The sequence below is a fragment of the Theobroma umbraticum genome, unplaced genomic scaffold (genome assembly GCF_002168275.2).
Source record: "Theobroma umbraticum cultivar Fairchild unplaced genomic scaffold, ASM216827v3 scaffold_4.1, whole genome shotgun sequence".
In the NCBI taxonomy this organism is placed as follows: domain Eukaryota; kingdom Viridiplantae; phylum Streptophyta; class Magnoliopsida; order Malvales; family Malvaceae; genus Theobroma; species Theobroma umbraticum.
Window position 1 is genome coordinate 2,653,167 of NW_018397258.1, and position 15,841 is coordinate 2,669,007.

A 15,841-nucleotide genomic window follows, 5' to 3' on the forward strand; every position below is an offset into this window, starting at 1 on the left:
GAATATTAGGATAAGACCAAGTCCGGAAAGAGCAAAGAATCAAACAAAGATTGTCAAATGCCATAGGCAAAAGGGTCCACCAGAAACAGGCACAACCAGCTTAACTCCATCATGCCAAATGTCCTTATTAGGCTCCATGGACAAAAGCATTCTCTGGCATTGATGGTGAAACCAATCTAACAAGCCAGCAGAGAGCTATCCTGTATTTCCTAGCAAGTTGGTCCAACTCCGACAAGGGATAAGAAAAACCACATGAATAAAGAGGCGGTTTCGATCAAATTAGCCGGTTGCTGGGTCCATTTCTCACCACCATCTTATGTTGGAATTGGCAGTGAAGCAGATGGATAATCTATATGTTTCTATTATCAGAATAAATGGTCCACCACCAATACCCCATCTAATTTCAGGGTTAGCAATGATGATGCTGAAAGTTGGAAAACTAGGCATTGCAAACCATCTCAAAGTTTTAGGGGGGGAATATCTAACTGGTAATCAAACAGAGGAAAAGATTGAATGGAAAGCTCGTTTTTTCTTACAAACAAGAAAGAAGACAATCAATTACAATTGGTATAAGAATTATGAATTCTTTCATTTATACAAATGCATACTGTATAATATATGGGAAAAAAATGTAAATCAAACATAGAATAAATGCAGATTATTGTTTCTAAGAATTGGAGATACAACAAAATACTGGGGAACTAATAGGAAAAAAAAAAGCTTTAAAAACTTAAGAGAGGCTTCAATTTGTTAGTCACCTAATGTTGATAGCGTTATCTCCACCTAGTTGGCTGGTGATGGTTCCTCCCGGTATCACCTTCACTTGTATCAGAAGCAGAGGCCCCATCAAATCGTCTATCACCTAATTTTGTAGCATTGCGATTTGTTTGCTGATCATCAGAATGTGAATTGGAAGCTTCTCTTGCAACCCGACGTTCCTGCAAAACAGGATCAAGGTAAATAGATGGTCTGCAAAGAAAATAACATGAAATTTTCTTTCCGATGCCACAAATTCTAATTAATAGTATGCAAGTGGTGCCTACATCACGGAACAGCAGATCATCAGCCTCAAGCATGTGGATAACATGACCCATTTTTGGCCTCTTTGTTGCATCAGGATCAACACATCGAAGAGCAACCAACAATACACGTTTAAGTGCTTTTGAAGCAGGCATCTCAGGCAGCTTAGGATCAACTACTTCCTCAGATTTTCGGTTACCAACCATAGTTTTTAACCAGTCCACCAAATTCACCTGCAATTATCCCACCATTTCCAACTTCAAGCTGTAAAACTAGACTAATGAAGAACGAAGTTTACCCTGTCAAGTGAAGTCTAACCTCTCCTTGTGGTCGGCTATAGTCAACAGGGCTTCTCCCAGAAATGATCTCCATGATAAGTATACCAAAGCTATATACATCACTCTTCTCATTAAGCATTCCAGTACAAGCATATTCTGGAGCAACATAGCTGGAAAAAAAAAACGACAGTGATTTTCCTGCTTTAGATTGACAAACTCACAGCAATTCTTAATACGCATTTACACATCCACAATGGTTAATTTCAATTTTTTTTTTTTTAAAAAAAAAGGCAAAAACATGTAACACTGTAAAAAGGAAATTAACCAACCCAAATGTCCCCATCACTCGAGTTGTCACATAACTCCTTTCAGAACACAAGAGTTTAGCAAGCCCAAAATCAGAAACCTTGGGGTTCCATTGGCGGTCAAGTAGGATGTTGCTAGATTTTACATCCCGATGGACAACCTTTGGTTCAAGACCCTCATGAAGGTAAGCCAAACTGCAACAATGAGGCAATAAACACTCAGAAAGAGCACCATCACAAGTGAATAGAGAATTTAAACAATTGTACATAAGCCAAAGAATTCAACTCAAACCGATATACCCTTTTGCTGTTCCCAATATGATATTCATACGAATATCCCATGTAAGAGGACTGACATCCCCAACATCCCCGTGGAGCCACTGTTCCAAATTGCCATTGTCAACATATTCATATACAAGCATCCTGAACAACAAAACCAGATATAAAGTTACTTCTCTGTACACTGTTCAAAAAAGAGTAAAGATTTTTATTTTTCTTTTTTTTAAAAAAAACCACAGTTTCATAATTACACTACCTATATGCCCCTTCAACGCAATATCCATGCAATCTTACAAGATTCTTGTGTCGTACACGCCCAATTGCTTCCACCTCCACCTTAAATTCCTTCTCAGCTTGACCCCTGAAGGATTGATTGATTACTTTGATGAGCTAATTGGTAGGTAAACCAAACATAAATTTGTAATAAAAAGGGATAAAGAAGACAAAAGGAGATTTGACAAAAGTGTAACAAAAAACATTATCATCCAGGCCTAATTATGAGTTCTTTTCCTCAAAAAGCAGTGCTCTTTACACTTTACAGCACAAGGTCTAACCAACCCAAGGCAAGAATTTTAAACCAAAAAAAACCCAAGACAATGAGGCAGCCAACTGTTGTCTGAATTCATCAATTCCATAATAGGAAAAACACCATCTTTTTTCTTATAATCAAATTAAGTTCAAACTAATTTCTACTATAACGCAAAACTAACAAAATCAAAGGAACATAATCCACAAAAGAACCTTCATTTCTAAAAATGACATACTTATTAACCAAAATATAACATAATTAAAGAAAATAAAAAATGGGGTACCTGTTATTAAGCAAATTTTTAACAGCAACTTTAGTTCCATCAGTTAAAACGCCACGATAAACAATTCCGTAGCCACCTTCACCAATCACATTCTCTTCACACAATCCATTCGTAGCTAATTCCAATTCCCTCAAAGTGTACCACCTTCCCCACCCAAGGTGAGACACTTCCGGCCCCACACTTCCACTCCCGAACGATGCCGTCTCACTCACACTCGCCCCCGCACTCGTCGGCCCTCTACTCTCCCCACTCGAGAACACCACCCTGTGCTCCACTTTTCCCAGGTCCACTTGAATCTCCGGCACCGGCGGGGCGACATGGTGGTGATCGGGTGCGGGCGGGTGATGGACTATTTCTTGGATCTCTTTGGAGATTGGTGGCGTGGGATCCACGTGTTGGTGTCTGCGAGATTTGCGACGAGTTGTGAGGCAAAGTGAGAGAAGAAACAAAGTCAAGACTATGAGTGAGCCAAGAAGAATCCCGATCACTACCCATAACCTCAACCCGAAAATCGACGTAGGCTTTGATAGCTCCGTGTTAACAAATGCGGCGTCGTATACTGACATTTTTCCTTCTTCCTTGAAATCTTCTTCGTTTTGCAAAACACTTTAAAAATCCGGCGGCATTAGCTCCGCCGGAAAACCAAAGTTCTGACTGGAATCAAAAAATGGGAAGAGAAAAACGGAATCAAAAAGAATAATTAAAGCAAAATGGAGACAGAGAGATAGGCCGAAAGAGAAAGAGAGAGAGTTTTTTCCTTTTTTTTTGTTCTGCTCTCCACTACTACAACTCCTTTTTTCATTATCTTCTGTACTTTTTAAACAACGTTGTCTGTTTTCCCTTTTATTTTTTTTTAATTAATGGAAATTAAAAAATGGTAGTGTCTAGCTGGAGTTGAAGATTTAAGGAACACACTGAAATGACGGGATTGTCCTTGTCCTTTCTCTTTCCTTTTCCTTTTCTATTTCTATTTTGGACAATCGCGTTGTGGATAAAACGTCGAGACGGCACGGTGACCCTTAAAGGGGAATTCTAGGACAGGTGTTGATGTAGCTAAGCTTTCAGAAGGGTCGAGGTCTACTCCATCAAACGGTGAAGATCAAATCGGACGAATCAGATCACGTAGTTACGTTCCACGTCAGATCTTCACGTGGTGCTAAAGCAAGCCCGAGTAGAACCCACGCCACCACATCTCCCAAGTAGAGGAAAGAAACAGCAGCAGCAGCAGTAGTAGTAGTAGTAACATAGCATACAAGAAAGTTAAGCAGACGACATAAAATAATGGAATGTTACAATAGTTTTGAAAACGATATAATACTTTAGTTTTTGTGGCTTCAAAGACAGATGGGTAGTCTTGAAGCTTTAAGAGAAGAAGAAAGGGTATGTATTATTGTACTATCATCACGACAATCACGTAAAGGAGCAAATTAATAGTTTAAATCTTCCTCTTTATGATTCAACTATGATATCATGTTATTTTGGCTGTATCATATGTTATACCACTAATTAATATCTTGTGAATCAAAATATTTATATGCATCTGAATTATTCGAATTGATAATTGTTTTGGAATCTTTAAATATTTTTTTTTAAATACTAAACTTTAAACAGGAAAACTTGATGTTGGGGAAAGAAGATGTTTAACAAGACGTACTACCTTTTTCTTTTTTATTTTTATTTTTTTCATTTTGATTGGTGGCCGATCACTGGACCAACAGTTGCAAAGCTTAATTGTGTAGTCCAGTTCCTATTTGGTTTAAGGTTTTACTTACCAAAAAGAAAGTGTGATTTATACATTATTCTTCCATGAATTTGACAAATACATTACAACTGAAAAAACATTTTAGTTATCCTCTTATATGAAGTTTGTGGCATCAATTAAGAATAAATCAGTGGTTATAACCATCAATTACGCTTCAATTATGATAACAAGACCTGTAGATGTGGCAAAATTCAAAGACCGTAGATGATATAGAGCAGGACAGGACATATTAATCATTGCTTGGTTGCTTTCCATGTTTTTCCCAATCCCTTTCTCCTGCTTCTTTCTGTTTAGTTCCTGTAAACTGGGTTCTGACTAATAAGTGTGCTTTTTTGCGTGCCTGGACTAGTTAAACTTAAGATGGTGCAACTCATACAGATCAAGAAGTATTGCAATGAAATGAAATAATCCCAAAGCCAGTCTAGATATTTTCCTCCATATCAGTCTTCCTTTTTGTCAGGTTCATCAATTGCAGCCAATCTTTCTACAAGGGGAGGATGAGAGTAGTGATACGCAGAGTACCATGGATCTGTATTCATAGCTGACAAATTTTCTTCCTGAAAAAGGCGCGAAAACTCTAGTTCAGTAACCTGGCATTTTATTTCAAATTCAATAACTTTTATCTAAGCTACATGTTACTAAACAGGAACACGTGCAATCATCACAAAAGTGAAATATCCAAAACTCAAGTATAAAAAAAAGTAGGATTGACAAGAATTGTATGAAGAAATGATGAAGGATTATAATCATGAATTGCAAGCCCTAGCTACTATTCATTGAGTATTAGAAATGCTAGGCATAAAGATAAGCAGATTAAAGCAGACTTTGTATTTGTAACGGCATAGGTAAATCCAATTAAAAGGAAAGTCCAAATCACAAGATATTCACCTGCAGCTTCACAAGACCAGCACGCAATGCAGCTCCATAGCCAAGGTTCTTCGCAAACGCATCAGCCTAGACAAAAAAAAACAGTAGATTAATAACAGTCTTAAGAAGTTTAACGAGAGGACAGAGAGAGAGGCACTAAAATTGTAAACCAGCATTCACTGCAAAGAGAAGCTACCTGAAATTCAAAGGACCGGCTTACAAGATTGAGACCAAAGCTTACAAGGTGTTGGATTGGTATTACAGTATGCTGCATGCGACAACATCAGAGAAAATGGTTAACAGCTCTATGGCAAATGATTCTTTTCCATTCCGTAATAAAGAATAACAAAGTTTCATAGCCTTCAAACCTATCTACATGGAACACATTAAACAATGTGCCCACTGCCTTGATAAAGTTTAGTCATGCATATAGAGTACATCGCATTATAATGACTAGGTATTTCAACTCACAGTCATTGTTTTGATATTTTAGTACCTGAAATATGATAAGGCCAATTAGTACTGGCTGTGTGTCAAACCCAAAACTCCGGAAAAGATCAGTTGAGTTCCTGACCAGAGTATAACCTCCAAATTGCAAAAATGTAAGAATCTGCATTTGAAAGAAAGAAAAGAAAAACAAACCGAACATCAAAATAAAGGTATAGTCACTGAAACAAGAAATTATAAATATCCACTTCTCATTGAATATGACAAATCTAGCACAACATCACAATAAAGCCACTAATAGATCATGTTGGAAACATTAAGCAGAATAATTGCTAGTTTTGAAGCTTAAGCTGTTGAATTGTTGCTAATTGACATGTCTCTAGATTTCATCTTCCTTATATCTGTTAGTGCCGGAGGGTGGATATGGGATCCTCTTGCTACATGAGCACTATCATAAGGTTTGACAGCTTCAACCTCAGAGCTCAAGGTAACTGCAATCTAAGTAGCCAAAAACACCTAGCAAATTTTTTCCAAACCTACAAGAACACAAAATATTTTCTAATAGAAAATTATTATCATCAATCATGTACTATAAGATTGTCATCAGATGGTGCTCATTTATCCAAAGAATAAATAGATGAACAAAACAGTGCTTAGATTTTTTTTTTTCCAGATGAAAAAGATTGCAAGACAACAACCACAGCATACCTGCACAGCAATAAACGAGTACATGGTATGGTTAAGCTTCCAATGCCCCAGTTCATGAGCAATAACAGCTACAATTTCCTCGTCATTTTTGCACTACAAAAAAAAAATCCTGAATACGTAAGACCTTTCCCAAGTGTTAAGGGAACATCCGCTACACAGACGGTAAGGAGATAGTTTATCATTCTGCCCAAGTCCTCTCATAAATTTGAAAAAACAAAAAAGCTTTCAGTGGCAATTTTCCATGTCAACTCAAATTGAGACCTCAAAATCAAGATAAGCATTTTGGACACATATATAAGGTCATATATAAGTGATAAGATTGTTTGCTGAGAGAGAAAATCTACTAGCATAGGCATTAGAGCATTTATAAAAATAAACTCAAAAGTCTCCTGAGATCGTTGGACAATATGCCCATTTTAAAATTTAAAATATGCATAATGCAAAAGGCACAAACTACTGTCAAAGACATAACAGCCGCCGTGTTCAACACAAGAAGGAATAAGGTTGAGAATTGACAAGAGATTTGACTCTGAACTGAAGATCAGAAGACAACGGTTCTAATACTTAATAGTTACTCTGCCTTGAAGATAATCATTCCACTAGATTTAAAATCAAGTCCTAAAATATTTTACAGGAAGGCCCTGCGTGCCTCACAATGAAGAAAATTATCTAGGAACTCAGGCAATAATAGTAACCCTTCAACTGAATAAAATGCAAAGACACTCATAAGTTGCAACCATTCTTTGCCCAATGCAAAAATCTTAGTTAAAGAAAGGGACGGACAAGGATAAGATAACAACAAAAATTTTATTTATTATAAGATCCAAACCTGCTGAATCAAAGTGTCATAAAGGACAATGCGCTTGTTCTTATAGAACCCATACATATAGGCCTGCACGATGTTGAAAACAGTGAATCATTAATGAGATAATAAAACAACTTCTGCAATCAGTGTTAATGTGATTGAAGTTATTGATATTATCAACTTGAAATAGGCTCAGTTTGTTTGCTGTATCTCTCAACGTCTTCCACCATATTGACCAGTTCATCACAATACTATTCCTAGCTTATATAGCAGTCATGAGTCTTTAAAGCAAGAGGATTAAAGTATTCACAATCAGACTATCAGTTCAAATCTTTACATAACTGGTTTTGCAAAGGAAAGATACAATGTTATCCTAAATGATGGAATATGACAAAAATAAAAATATAAAAATTCCAAAGTTTACACTAAAAGGGTGTAAGGAAGAAAAAGGCATATGGAGACTGGAGAATACCAACAGATGCACAATACAAGACTTGAATCCTTACATTGCTATGGCTTGATCTTGTGGATCCATCAACAACAAATAACTTCTTTAAAGGAAAATTGAGGGAGGATGCAAGTTTCTCAATCTTAAGCCTGAGCTCTCCATCTGGAAGCTATTTCTCACGCCAGAGCAAAACAAAAAGTCAAAAATATTAGACTTTGGAAAAAAGGATGCTTGAATGAAACTACGACACACTGATTTTGAAATACTCACAGGGGTAAACTTGTTAAAGAGTGGGGCTATTAGAACAGGGTAAAGTGTCATCATCACTAGAGAAAGTACAAACATAAATGCCCAAAGATAGATAGCCAGATATGGACCTCCTTTCTGCCATCGCAAAAATTAAGATTGAGAAGGATGACATAATAGCATAATGACCAGAGAGTAAATAAGGATGTAAAAACTTGTTGTTAAGTTAAGCTAACAATTGCTTTGGTTATAATAATAAGGACTAGTAATATTCTCCAACAGTGACCAAGTGCTAGAAACGTAATTTTACCTGTACTATCACAATAATAGCAGAAACAATGGGTGGACCAAGTACAATAGCAAGACACATTCCTTTGATAAGGTCCCTAAAGAATAGCCATATTGTTTGCTGAAAAACAGATGAGAAAAAAGTTAGGAACAGCAAGATGATCTTAAAATGGAAAACAGTCCAAAACATACGTAAACAAGAAAAAAAAAAGAGTACAGGGAAAGAGATTTAGTGATTAAGAATACAAACTTTGTTGAAACCATGTCGGGCCTCAATCACGAAAGTTGAATAGAGAGAAAAGGGTAAGTCAGTGATCTGCATAATAAAAATACAAAACAAATGGTCAATGCTATTGATCAGATTATTAGAGGCATACGACAGACAATGACTAGGTGCACTTATTCAAAGTAATAATTGTATTAAAAAATCCAGAAGACAAAAGGAAATATCATGACTTCACCTGTGACCATATCATAACACCAGCTAAAAATGCAAGGGTGTGCAGTATTTCATTCTCCGCATTTAGACCAACTAAAGGCAAGAAATTTCCTGATTTCTGCAGTAAATAACAATTAAAAAATAAGATAGTGAAAATCAACAAAAGGAGTATCCACTAGTTAAACACCAAAGTACTCACCTTCCAAAACCAAGGCAATATGCCGAAGAACAAAATTGCAGAGTCCATCAAGATTGTCACAAACTCATGAACAAAATGGAAGTGGCTGAAATTTAAGAGAGATGCACCACAGATAATGTCAAGACAAGTTGAATGGAAGCTTGATGGTCCCCTAATGATGTTAAGCCTTGTAAATAAACAAAAGAAACAACAAAACCAACCTCTTATCAAGACTATAGGCTCGAGACTTTTCAAATTTCTCTTGGCCGATTACACCTTCCAATGTTTTTGGAAGAGTTGGCAGTTTGAGAGCAGCATGTTGTCGCAGATCCAGATAAGTTTCAAAGAAGTACATTAATATCATGAAACCTGCAAACAATAAAGGGTATGTCAGGGAGAGAAAAAGAGACAGAGAACTATTACAAACTCTAAATTACATAACCATCAGACTACAACAAGCACAATGACTAATGAGCCAATTTCTTTAATATAAATATATGTCAAAAACATGTCTAAAAATCTATTTCATATGCTTTTCACAACAAATGGCTTAATAAACAGAAAAAGCGAAAGCCAAAATGATTGCATTGCAGGGAAAGGCAAGGAAAGAAAACAGATCCAGAGATTGAAGTCTTTTATCTAAAAAATCATTGGACCCCATAACCAGTAAGTTAATTCAGTTCAATGATCATTTCTGGCAACAAGACATGCCTAAAGATTTGGAATTGCCCTTTTAATTCTTGTTCCCCAGGTTTATCAGCAACCAATGGGAAGATAATCAGTAATGAAAGCGATACAAACAAAAAAAGCATGAGAAAACAAGTATAATAAGCACACAATCAATCTAAAAATGAGACACAACCAAGAACTCATTACATAAAACGCCTCGAAACAGTGTAAACTCAAGTACCTACTTCAGATTCTTTAATGAGTGAGCCTTCGCTATCACAATTGTACAGTTACTTGCAAGTTACTTAGTTAACTGATCAACCCGCATCCCCTTCCACCCTTTAGTCTTTAAAAAGTTTTATCTTCTTTCCCAAATATCAATCACTAAGCAGAACAAGTTTACCAATATCTTTTACATAAATTTAACTCATTTCTACATATATATAATCAAATAAAAAAGAAGTCCAAAGATGCTTAAAATCTAACCTCAAAACCTAGAATTTTCAATCACAAGAAATCAAGCAGAAACTTCATTCACATGCGTGGATGCAAACCAAAACTAGAAAAATAATATATTCTAACTAATCTACGGAAATTAAAGAAAAAAAAAAGAAAAAGAAGTGTTTCGTAGTTCATTTCAAGAACCACAGGAGAAACTTATAAATAGGAAAAAACAAAATAAACAAGAAAGGAAAATCCCCATGACAACGTACAGCTTGAACAATAGAAATCCAACTAGAATTATTTCCTTTTAAAGAAAAAACCAATATCGTGAGAAATAGACAAAAAGAAATCATCAAGAAGTTTCAGCAAGAAAAAGCAATAACAAATCTGGAAAGTAAAGAGGTAGATTCAATCTAAAAAGGGAAGAAGAATGATAACGGCGTACAAACAACAGCTTCCATGTACGGGAACGCCATGTCGTATCAATGAAGAATGCTGGGGAGAGAGAGAGAGAGAGAGAGAGAGAGAGAGGGAGGGAGGAGCTGAGGGGTTTAGAGCCAGGGTCTTCAATTTGTTAATGGTTAGACGGGTACGAGTTTTCAAACCGCGTTCGACCCGATTAGGATGATATTTTTTATGTTTCTGATTTTTTTTTAATTTTAACTATTTTTAATTAAAAAAATTTAGATAAAATTTTCCTCAATAATCAAGTTCAGGTGTTAAAAAAAAAATTACATATCATATTGAAAAAAATTATTATACTTTGTGTTTTTTTACAAGAAATGTAACAAATAAAATAACTCAAAAATTAATTATTCAAAAAAAAATTAAATAATATATTTTTATTCAAATCTATTTCATATCAATAGTAACTTTGACATTGAATAATTTTTCAATACATCTTTATCGTTACAAGTCATATTCAATAACAAGTCAGGTTAAATAATTAAAAAAATATAATATACATTAAAAATTTAACAACATATGTTAATTAAAATTTTAGTATGAAATATTACGCGTTAAAGTCAAAGCTTCAATACCAAATGTTACACATTAAGACCAAAGTTTGAACGTCATAGATTACACGTCAAAGTTTCCTTTTTTCTGGTAATCTTACATGTTAAGACATGAATCACATTTTATCAAACTTGAATCACAACAAAATTTAACATCAATAAACACAAGAAATTATTGTTATTTACCATGCTATGCTTTGAGTTTGTGAACGTAAACTAATAAACTCAAGAATATGTTATTATTTTTTGTATCGTATTTTTTGGTATGTAAATCGACGACGATAAGACAAGATGACAAAGAATAGGCAAAGAGACGGTGAAAGTGATAAAATTATAAAGAGCTGAATGATAAGAGAGAAAAATGATAAATAAAACAAACTAATGACAAGAGAGAAAATTTTGAAATATTTAATTTGTCTTTCAATGTATTTTTATCATCTCATAGTTAAAATTGATTAAAAACAAATAATAAATTTTGTATTGAATGTTATTTTTGAAATGAGCTTACAAAAATGACTATTTTTTACAATTTTCTCTTATTTATAAATAAATAAATCATATTAATTTTCCTTTTTTGACAAAAAAAATTCGACTAAGGCTAATTTTGCATTGCATTAACAAATATAATAATAAGGAAGAATCTCAACTCATTTAAAATATTATTTTATATAATTAATAGTACAACAAAAACTTTGAAGATTGTGTATATATTTTGAGCAAGGGATAGGTTGCTTCAATTGTGGTTCAGTTAGCCTCAGGCTTGCTGTTGAGGGCACAGTGTGCTGAAAGTTGAGACATCATTCATTAGGGAATCTTTCTGCTTGATCAGTGCCCATCAAAGATTGGTGGATCATGGCTCATGCCCCGCCGCCTATGCTTATGGGTCCTTACCCAGTCTGATCCTTTTCATGGTAACTTTCATGATCACATCTGCTCCAGCAGACATGCCTTTTAAGAATATAATGGTACTAGCCAACACCCAGGCTTCATTGTCCTTATTTGGAGAAAAAGAAGTAAGCAGGCACAATTATGGAAACAATAAAAAAACAGAGCAAACCTATTAACTGATCCTAGTGTTTGGATTTTCAAGGAGGGGAATAATATTGAACACGACGATCACAGTACACAGTTGACTAGAAAAAGTACATATAGGATTACAGGAAGATATATATCGACTGCCTAAAAGAGGACCAACATGGCAGATTATACAGGTTCCAACCAGGATTCTTTTTACAAAATTTGAGGTGTATGATGCCTACTTCTACGTGTTTTCAGTCTGAATACTATACAGTGGCTGATTTTACTTACATACATCAGATGACCAGATGACAACTTCCAATGAATTAAAAGTTCCACAACATCCAGAATAAGTCTCTTCCACGTTCAGGTGTTAAATTTTGTTGCCCTGAGAAATGATTTTTATCTCAGAAGGAAGATCCATCATCTTAAGTATGAGGAGGAGATGCTTCAGAGGTTTCCTTAGACATGCTCTTCAGCTGTTTTTTCTCTTAAGCCAGAAACCCCGAGTAGGCCTCAGAAGTTGCTTCAGCAATGCCATTTTGGGAACATTCCAGTGCTCCACGTGCCTGGAGAGATTCCATAAAAGCGCTAGATAAGTTAGAGAGATAATCAGAAAACAGTACAGATTGTTCATATCTCCTCGTTACTTGTTACCTGCACACTTTTCCAGATTGTGCATCAAAATAATACTCTGTATAACCAGTAGCTGCAAGATCACGAAATCTTAAAACGTTATAGCAGAATTGTAGATTTATATATGATGTAAAGCCTCCAACATCCGTTACAATTACTAAAGAGAAGGCTTTGCAATCCTCTGCAAAACCAAAATCATTAAAATTTGGCGTTGGGAAAAGAAACATGAAACGAATAGTACCAATCACATACCAGAAAGAATAGGTCTCCAAGGGAATGACATTACACAGCTGAAACGCCAGTGTCCCACTCCCTTGTTCTGCGCTTCCATAGACGACAAACATAAAGAAAAGTTCATCATTGTTGAATTACATTGAAGATGGTAACAAGTAATAAGACAAGTTGTGCAAATATATTGAAACAGGAATTTCCCTGTTTATGATTTAGAGCCAATTCACCTCAAAGTCCTCCCACTTCATAAGCTTCATACTTGACTTTTCAATAAGAGACCCAAAGTTTGTGCAGTTCCTTTTGAAACGTCGAAGCCCTTTGAAGGAACCCGCTGGATCAGCAAATTCACAATCCTCTTCGTATGCATCAAGTGTAAGTTGCCCTGATTTCAACAAAAAGATATTACTACTTCCTCCCTAGGTAATAGATGAAGAACATCAGTTTACAGACAAAGGAAAAAAGATAAGTATGAGAGCTGGCATCACCAAGATACATGTAGTTCACTGAAAAAAAGAGAAGAATGAAGATTTTGAGCGGGTTCGAGTTTTGATTTTTGTGTACCAGTGACAAAGTATGATCTTTCAAAGTCATTTTTTATGGTTTGAACGACTGCTGTACGATCAATAGCTCCTGACCCATCTATGCCAAGCTTGAGATCGTTCTTGGCAGCTTCTTCAACATTCGAAGGTGGTCGGAGAAAGGAAGCAGCAATCCCCAAAAGCTCGGAGCCATACCAGGCTACCTTGAGAAGAGCATTTTCGGGTGCAGATTCTTGTCTGGTGGGCAAATCGCTCCTTGGGTTCCCTCCATTGCATCTAATTCTGCATTGTTTGTGGCCATAATTTCGCCGGAAAATGATGCACTGACGCTGTGACTTGACGTGGGGAGTGACGGAAACAAAGGAAAGAGTGGCCACCATTTTTTGGTTGAGTAGAAGAGAGTGCTGTTGCTGGCTGCAAGATGGACGTTTCTCCCGCGGTTTCTTTTAAATATCTTTAGTCCCCTCAGTGAACCATGGCCACAGAAAAATTTCTTGACAAAACTCTGTTTCTATTGTCCAATTGTCCAAAACCAAAAACTGGAAACGGAAATGAAAAGGTAATTACGACTGCGAGCAGAATGACTTTCGGTTCAAACCGCACAAGGCAATGGATCCAGGCCTTGCGCGCTTGGGTTCCATATTTAGGCTTAGCTCCACGGACTGGTCATTGGTCATGTTGGTACATACACAAAGCCCACCTGAGGAATCTTCTTTTCTTGGCTATTCAACTATTGAGACTGGGCCGGAAATTATCTACCACTCTAATCTCTTAAGTTTCCGGCGAGGAACCCCCTGAAGATGGTAAAAGTGGAAAAACTTGAAAATCAGGCACTACATTCTAAGACAAGACTTGTCCAGGCTTGTACACATTGGCAAGACAACAAATTACATGACACAAATGCAAAACAAGTCCCCAGCACTGGTTAGTGATGGACTGATGGTGCTTGTCTCAAAATTTACTGAACTTGAGCACAATTGAAAAATGTAAAAAGAAAAAGGGGAAAACCACTCATGGCTCATCCATATCGTTCAACCAATCCCGATCCCGATCCCTATCCCGTGTCTCCCTATTCCTTTGTTTGGTGGCATCATTTGCTTGTGTTACTCAACTTTGCGCATTGAGAAGCATAATTTTAATGTAAATTGATACATAATTTGTATTGGATCAGGAACAGCAGCTTGGGCATGGCTCAGCATATCATCTCAATAGCAGCAGGTAGAATACACAACTTCCTAGGAAGAAATCCTAAATGTTCCCCATCAGACTGAATGAAAATGCTGCCACTGCCTGAAATTTCCTCCACTTCAATTGTATATACGCTGCAACGAAGAAAAAACCTTCAATGGTAAGCATGCAATGTTGTGTACCATCACTTAACACTTGTCGGCTAAAAACTACAAGACATCAAGCTCCAGTTCAAATTGACTAGATGACATATAATCCTGCTTTTCAACATAACATATGTAAATAAAACATAATGTATGGCTGCAGGAAGCTTTAAACGCCCTACAAAGGCTCAAGGATAACAACGTTTTTCAACCATCAATGTCTTGGGCTTCTTCACTCTCATCATATTCAAAACACCATTAAGACCTCGATATAATATTAATTTTTTTGTAACTCCAAAAACTTTGACTGGGAAAGCATCTGGTCAGAGCGGTGCTTGATAGTTTAGGAGCAAAATAAATCCAACATGAAAAAGAATGTTAGAGACCATTCATCATTAACAGTTGACTCACTTGAAACAGGAAGCCACCTTAATCAGGATAGAAGATAAAACACCAACAAAAGGAAAGGAGATGCAGAATGGATGCTAAAATAATGCAGAAAGAAGTGCTTACCTTCTTGAGGTTACATTATTCACTGACAAATGTGTTCCATTGTATAGCTTGTGCAGTTTGAGAATGAAGTCATACCACTTGAAATCCTGAAGAATCACAAGCTGCAAAGTATAAAAGCAAAACTTAAACAAACTGTCTTAGCACTTCGGAATCAACACAAACTAGAAATCACATAGTGAGGATAACAGAAAAATTATTCCACCTCAAAGCTCCCACTGTGAGGATCAGCATTTGGTGTAATTTTCATGCCACCGCCAAAGTACTTTGCATTTCCAATACAGAGGGCTGTCACTTGAGAATATGTTTGCCACTTACCCTCATTCACCTGGAAATGAAATTATTTATGAAGTCAAAACTCATAATGCTATCATGAGAAATGAGCATGATATGGGCTACAGCATACCCCAATGGATCAGAAAATACAAAACTTTCAGAAGTGGAACTGTTATGTTACAGATCCCTAAACATGCTGACCTTGATTCTAAGGTCCTGGTTACTGTGCCCAATAAAGGCTCGCAAAGCACCAATAACATAGCATAAGTTTCCAAATTTCTTGTACCCTG

General features: G+C 36.2%; 4 protein-coding genes across 4 annotated transcripts in view; all 4 read right to left on the bottom strand.

Annotated features, from left to right (window-relative positions):
* Positions 1–486: 486 nt before the first annotated feature.
* Positions 487–3,521, bottom strand: LOC110413218 (Protein kinase superfamily protein). The gene is made up of 7 exons (XM_021423978.2): positions 2,695–3,521; positions 2,139–2,243; positions 1,904–2,026; positions 1,628–1,798; positions 1,339–1,468; positions 1,044–1,253; positions 487–938 (listed from the first exon to the last, which is right to left on the bottom strand). The coding sequence occupies exons 1-7, from the start codon at positions 3,258–3,260 to the stop codon at positions 774–776; spliced, it is 1,470 nt and encodes a 489-aa protein (XP_021279653.1). The 5' UTR covers positions 3,261–3,521; the 3' UTR covers positions 487–773.
* A 1,004-nt stretch (positions 3,522–4,525) lies between these two features.
* On the bottom strand, positions 4,526–10,585 carry ATSTE24 (Peptidase family M48 family protein). The gene is made up of 14 exons (XM_021423979.1): positions 10,441–10,585; positions 9,104–9,251; positions 8,904–8,988; positions 8,727–8,822; positions 8,516–8,581; positions 8,288–8,386; positions 8,002–8,115; positions 7,790–7,900; positions 7,308–7,370; positions 6,479–6,571; positions 5,820–5,933; positions 5,520–5,591; positions 5,345–5,410; positions 4,526–5,013 (listed from the first exon to the last, which is right to left on the bottom strand). The coding sequence occupies exons 1-14, from the start codon at positions 10,469–10,471 to the stop codon at positions 4,897–4,899; spliced, it is 1,275 nt and encodes a 424-aa protein (XP_021279654.1). The 5' UTR covers positions 10,472–10,585; the 3' UTR covers positions 4,526–4,896.
* Positions 10,586–11,718: 1,133 nt separating this feature from the next.
* Positions 11,719–14,096, bottom strand: LOC110414155 (Nuclear transport factor 2 (NTF2) family protein). Its single transcript, XM_021425221.2, has 5 exons — positions 13,457–14,096; positions 13,123–13,277; positions 12,917–12,983; positions 12,686–12,737; positions 11,719–12,597 (listed from the first exon to the last, which is right to left on the bottom strand). The coding sequence occupies exons 1-5, from the start codon at positions 13,812–13,814 to the stop codon at positions 12,504–12,506; spliced, it is 726 nt and encodes a 241-aa protein (XP_021280896.1). The 5' UTR covers positions 13,815–14,096; the 3' UTR covers positions 11,719–12,503.
* Positions 14,097–14,248: 152 nt separating this feature from the next.
* LCBK2 (Diacylglycerol kinase family protein) overlaps positions 14,249–15,841 on the bottom strand; it is a 3,581-nt gene continuing 1,988 nt past the window's right edge. The window contains exons 9-12 of the mRNA XM_021425219.2: positions 15,753–15,841; positions 15,481–15,603; positions 15,279–15,379; positions 14,249–14,756 (exon numbers count right to left, since the gene is read on the bottom strand). The exon at positions 15,753–15,841 is cut by the window's right edge and continues 26 nt beyond it. Coding sequence (XP_021280894.1) covers positions 14,627–14,756; positions 15,279–15,379; positions 15,481–15,603; positions 15,753–15,841 — 443 coding nt within the window. The 3' untranslated portion in view covers positions 14,249–14,626. The remainder of the gene's footprint in view (positions 14,757–15,278; positions 15,380–15,480; positions 15,604–15,752) is intronic.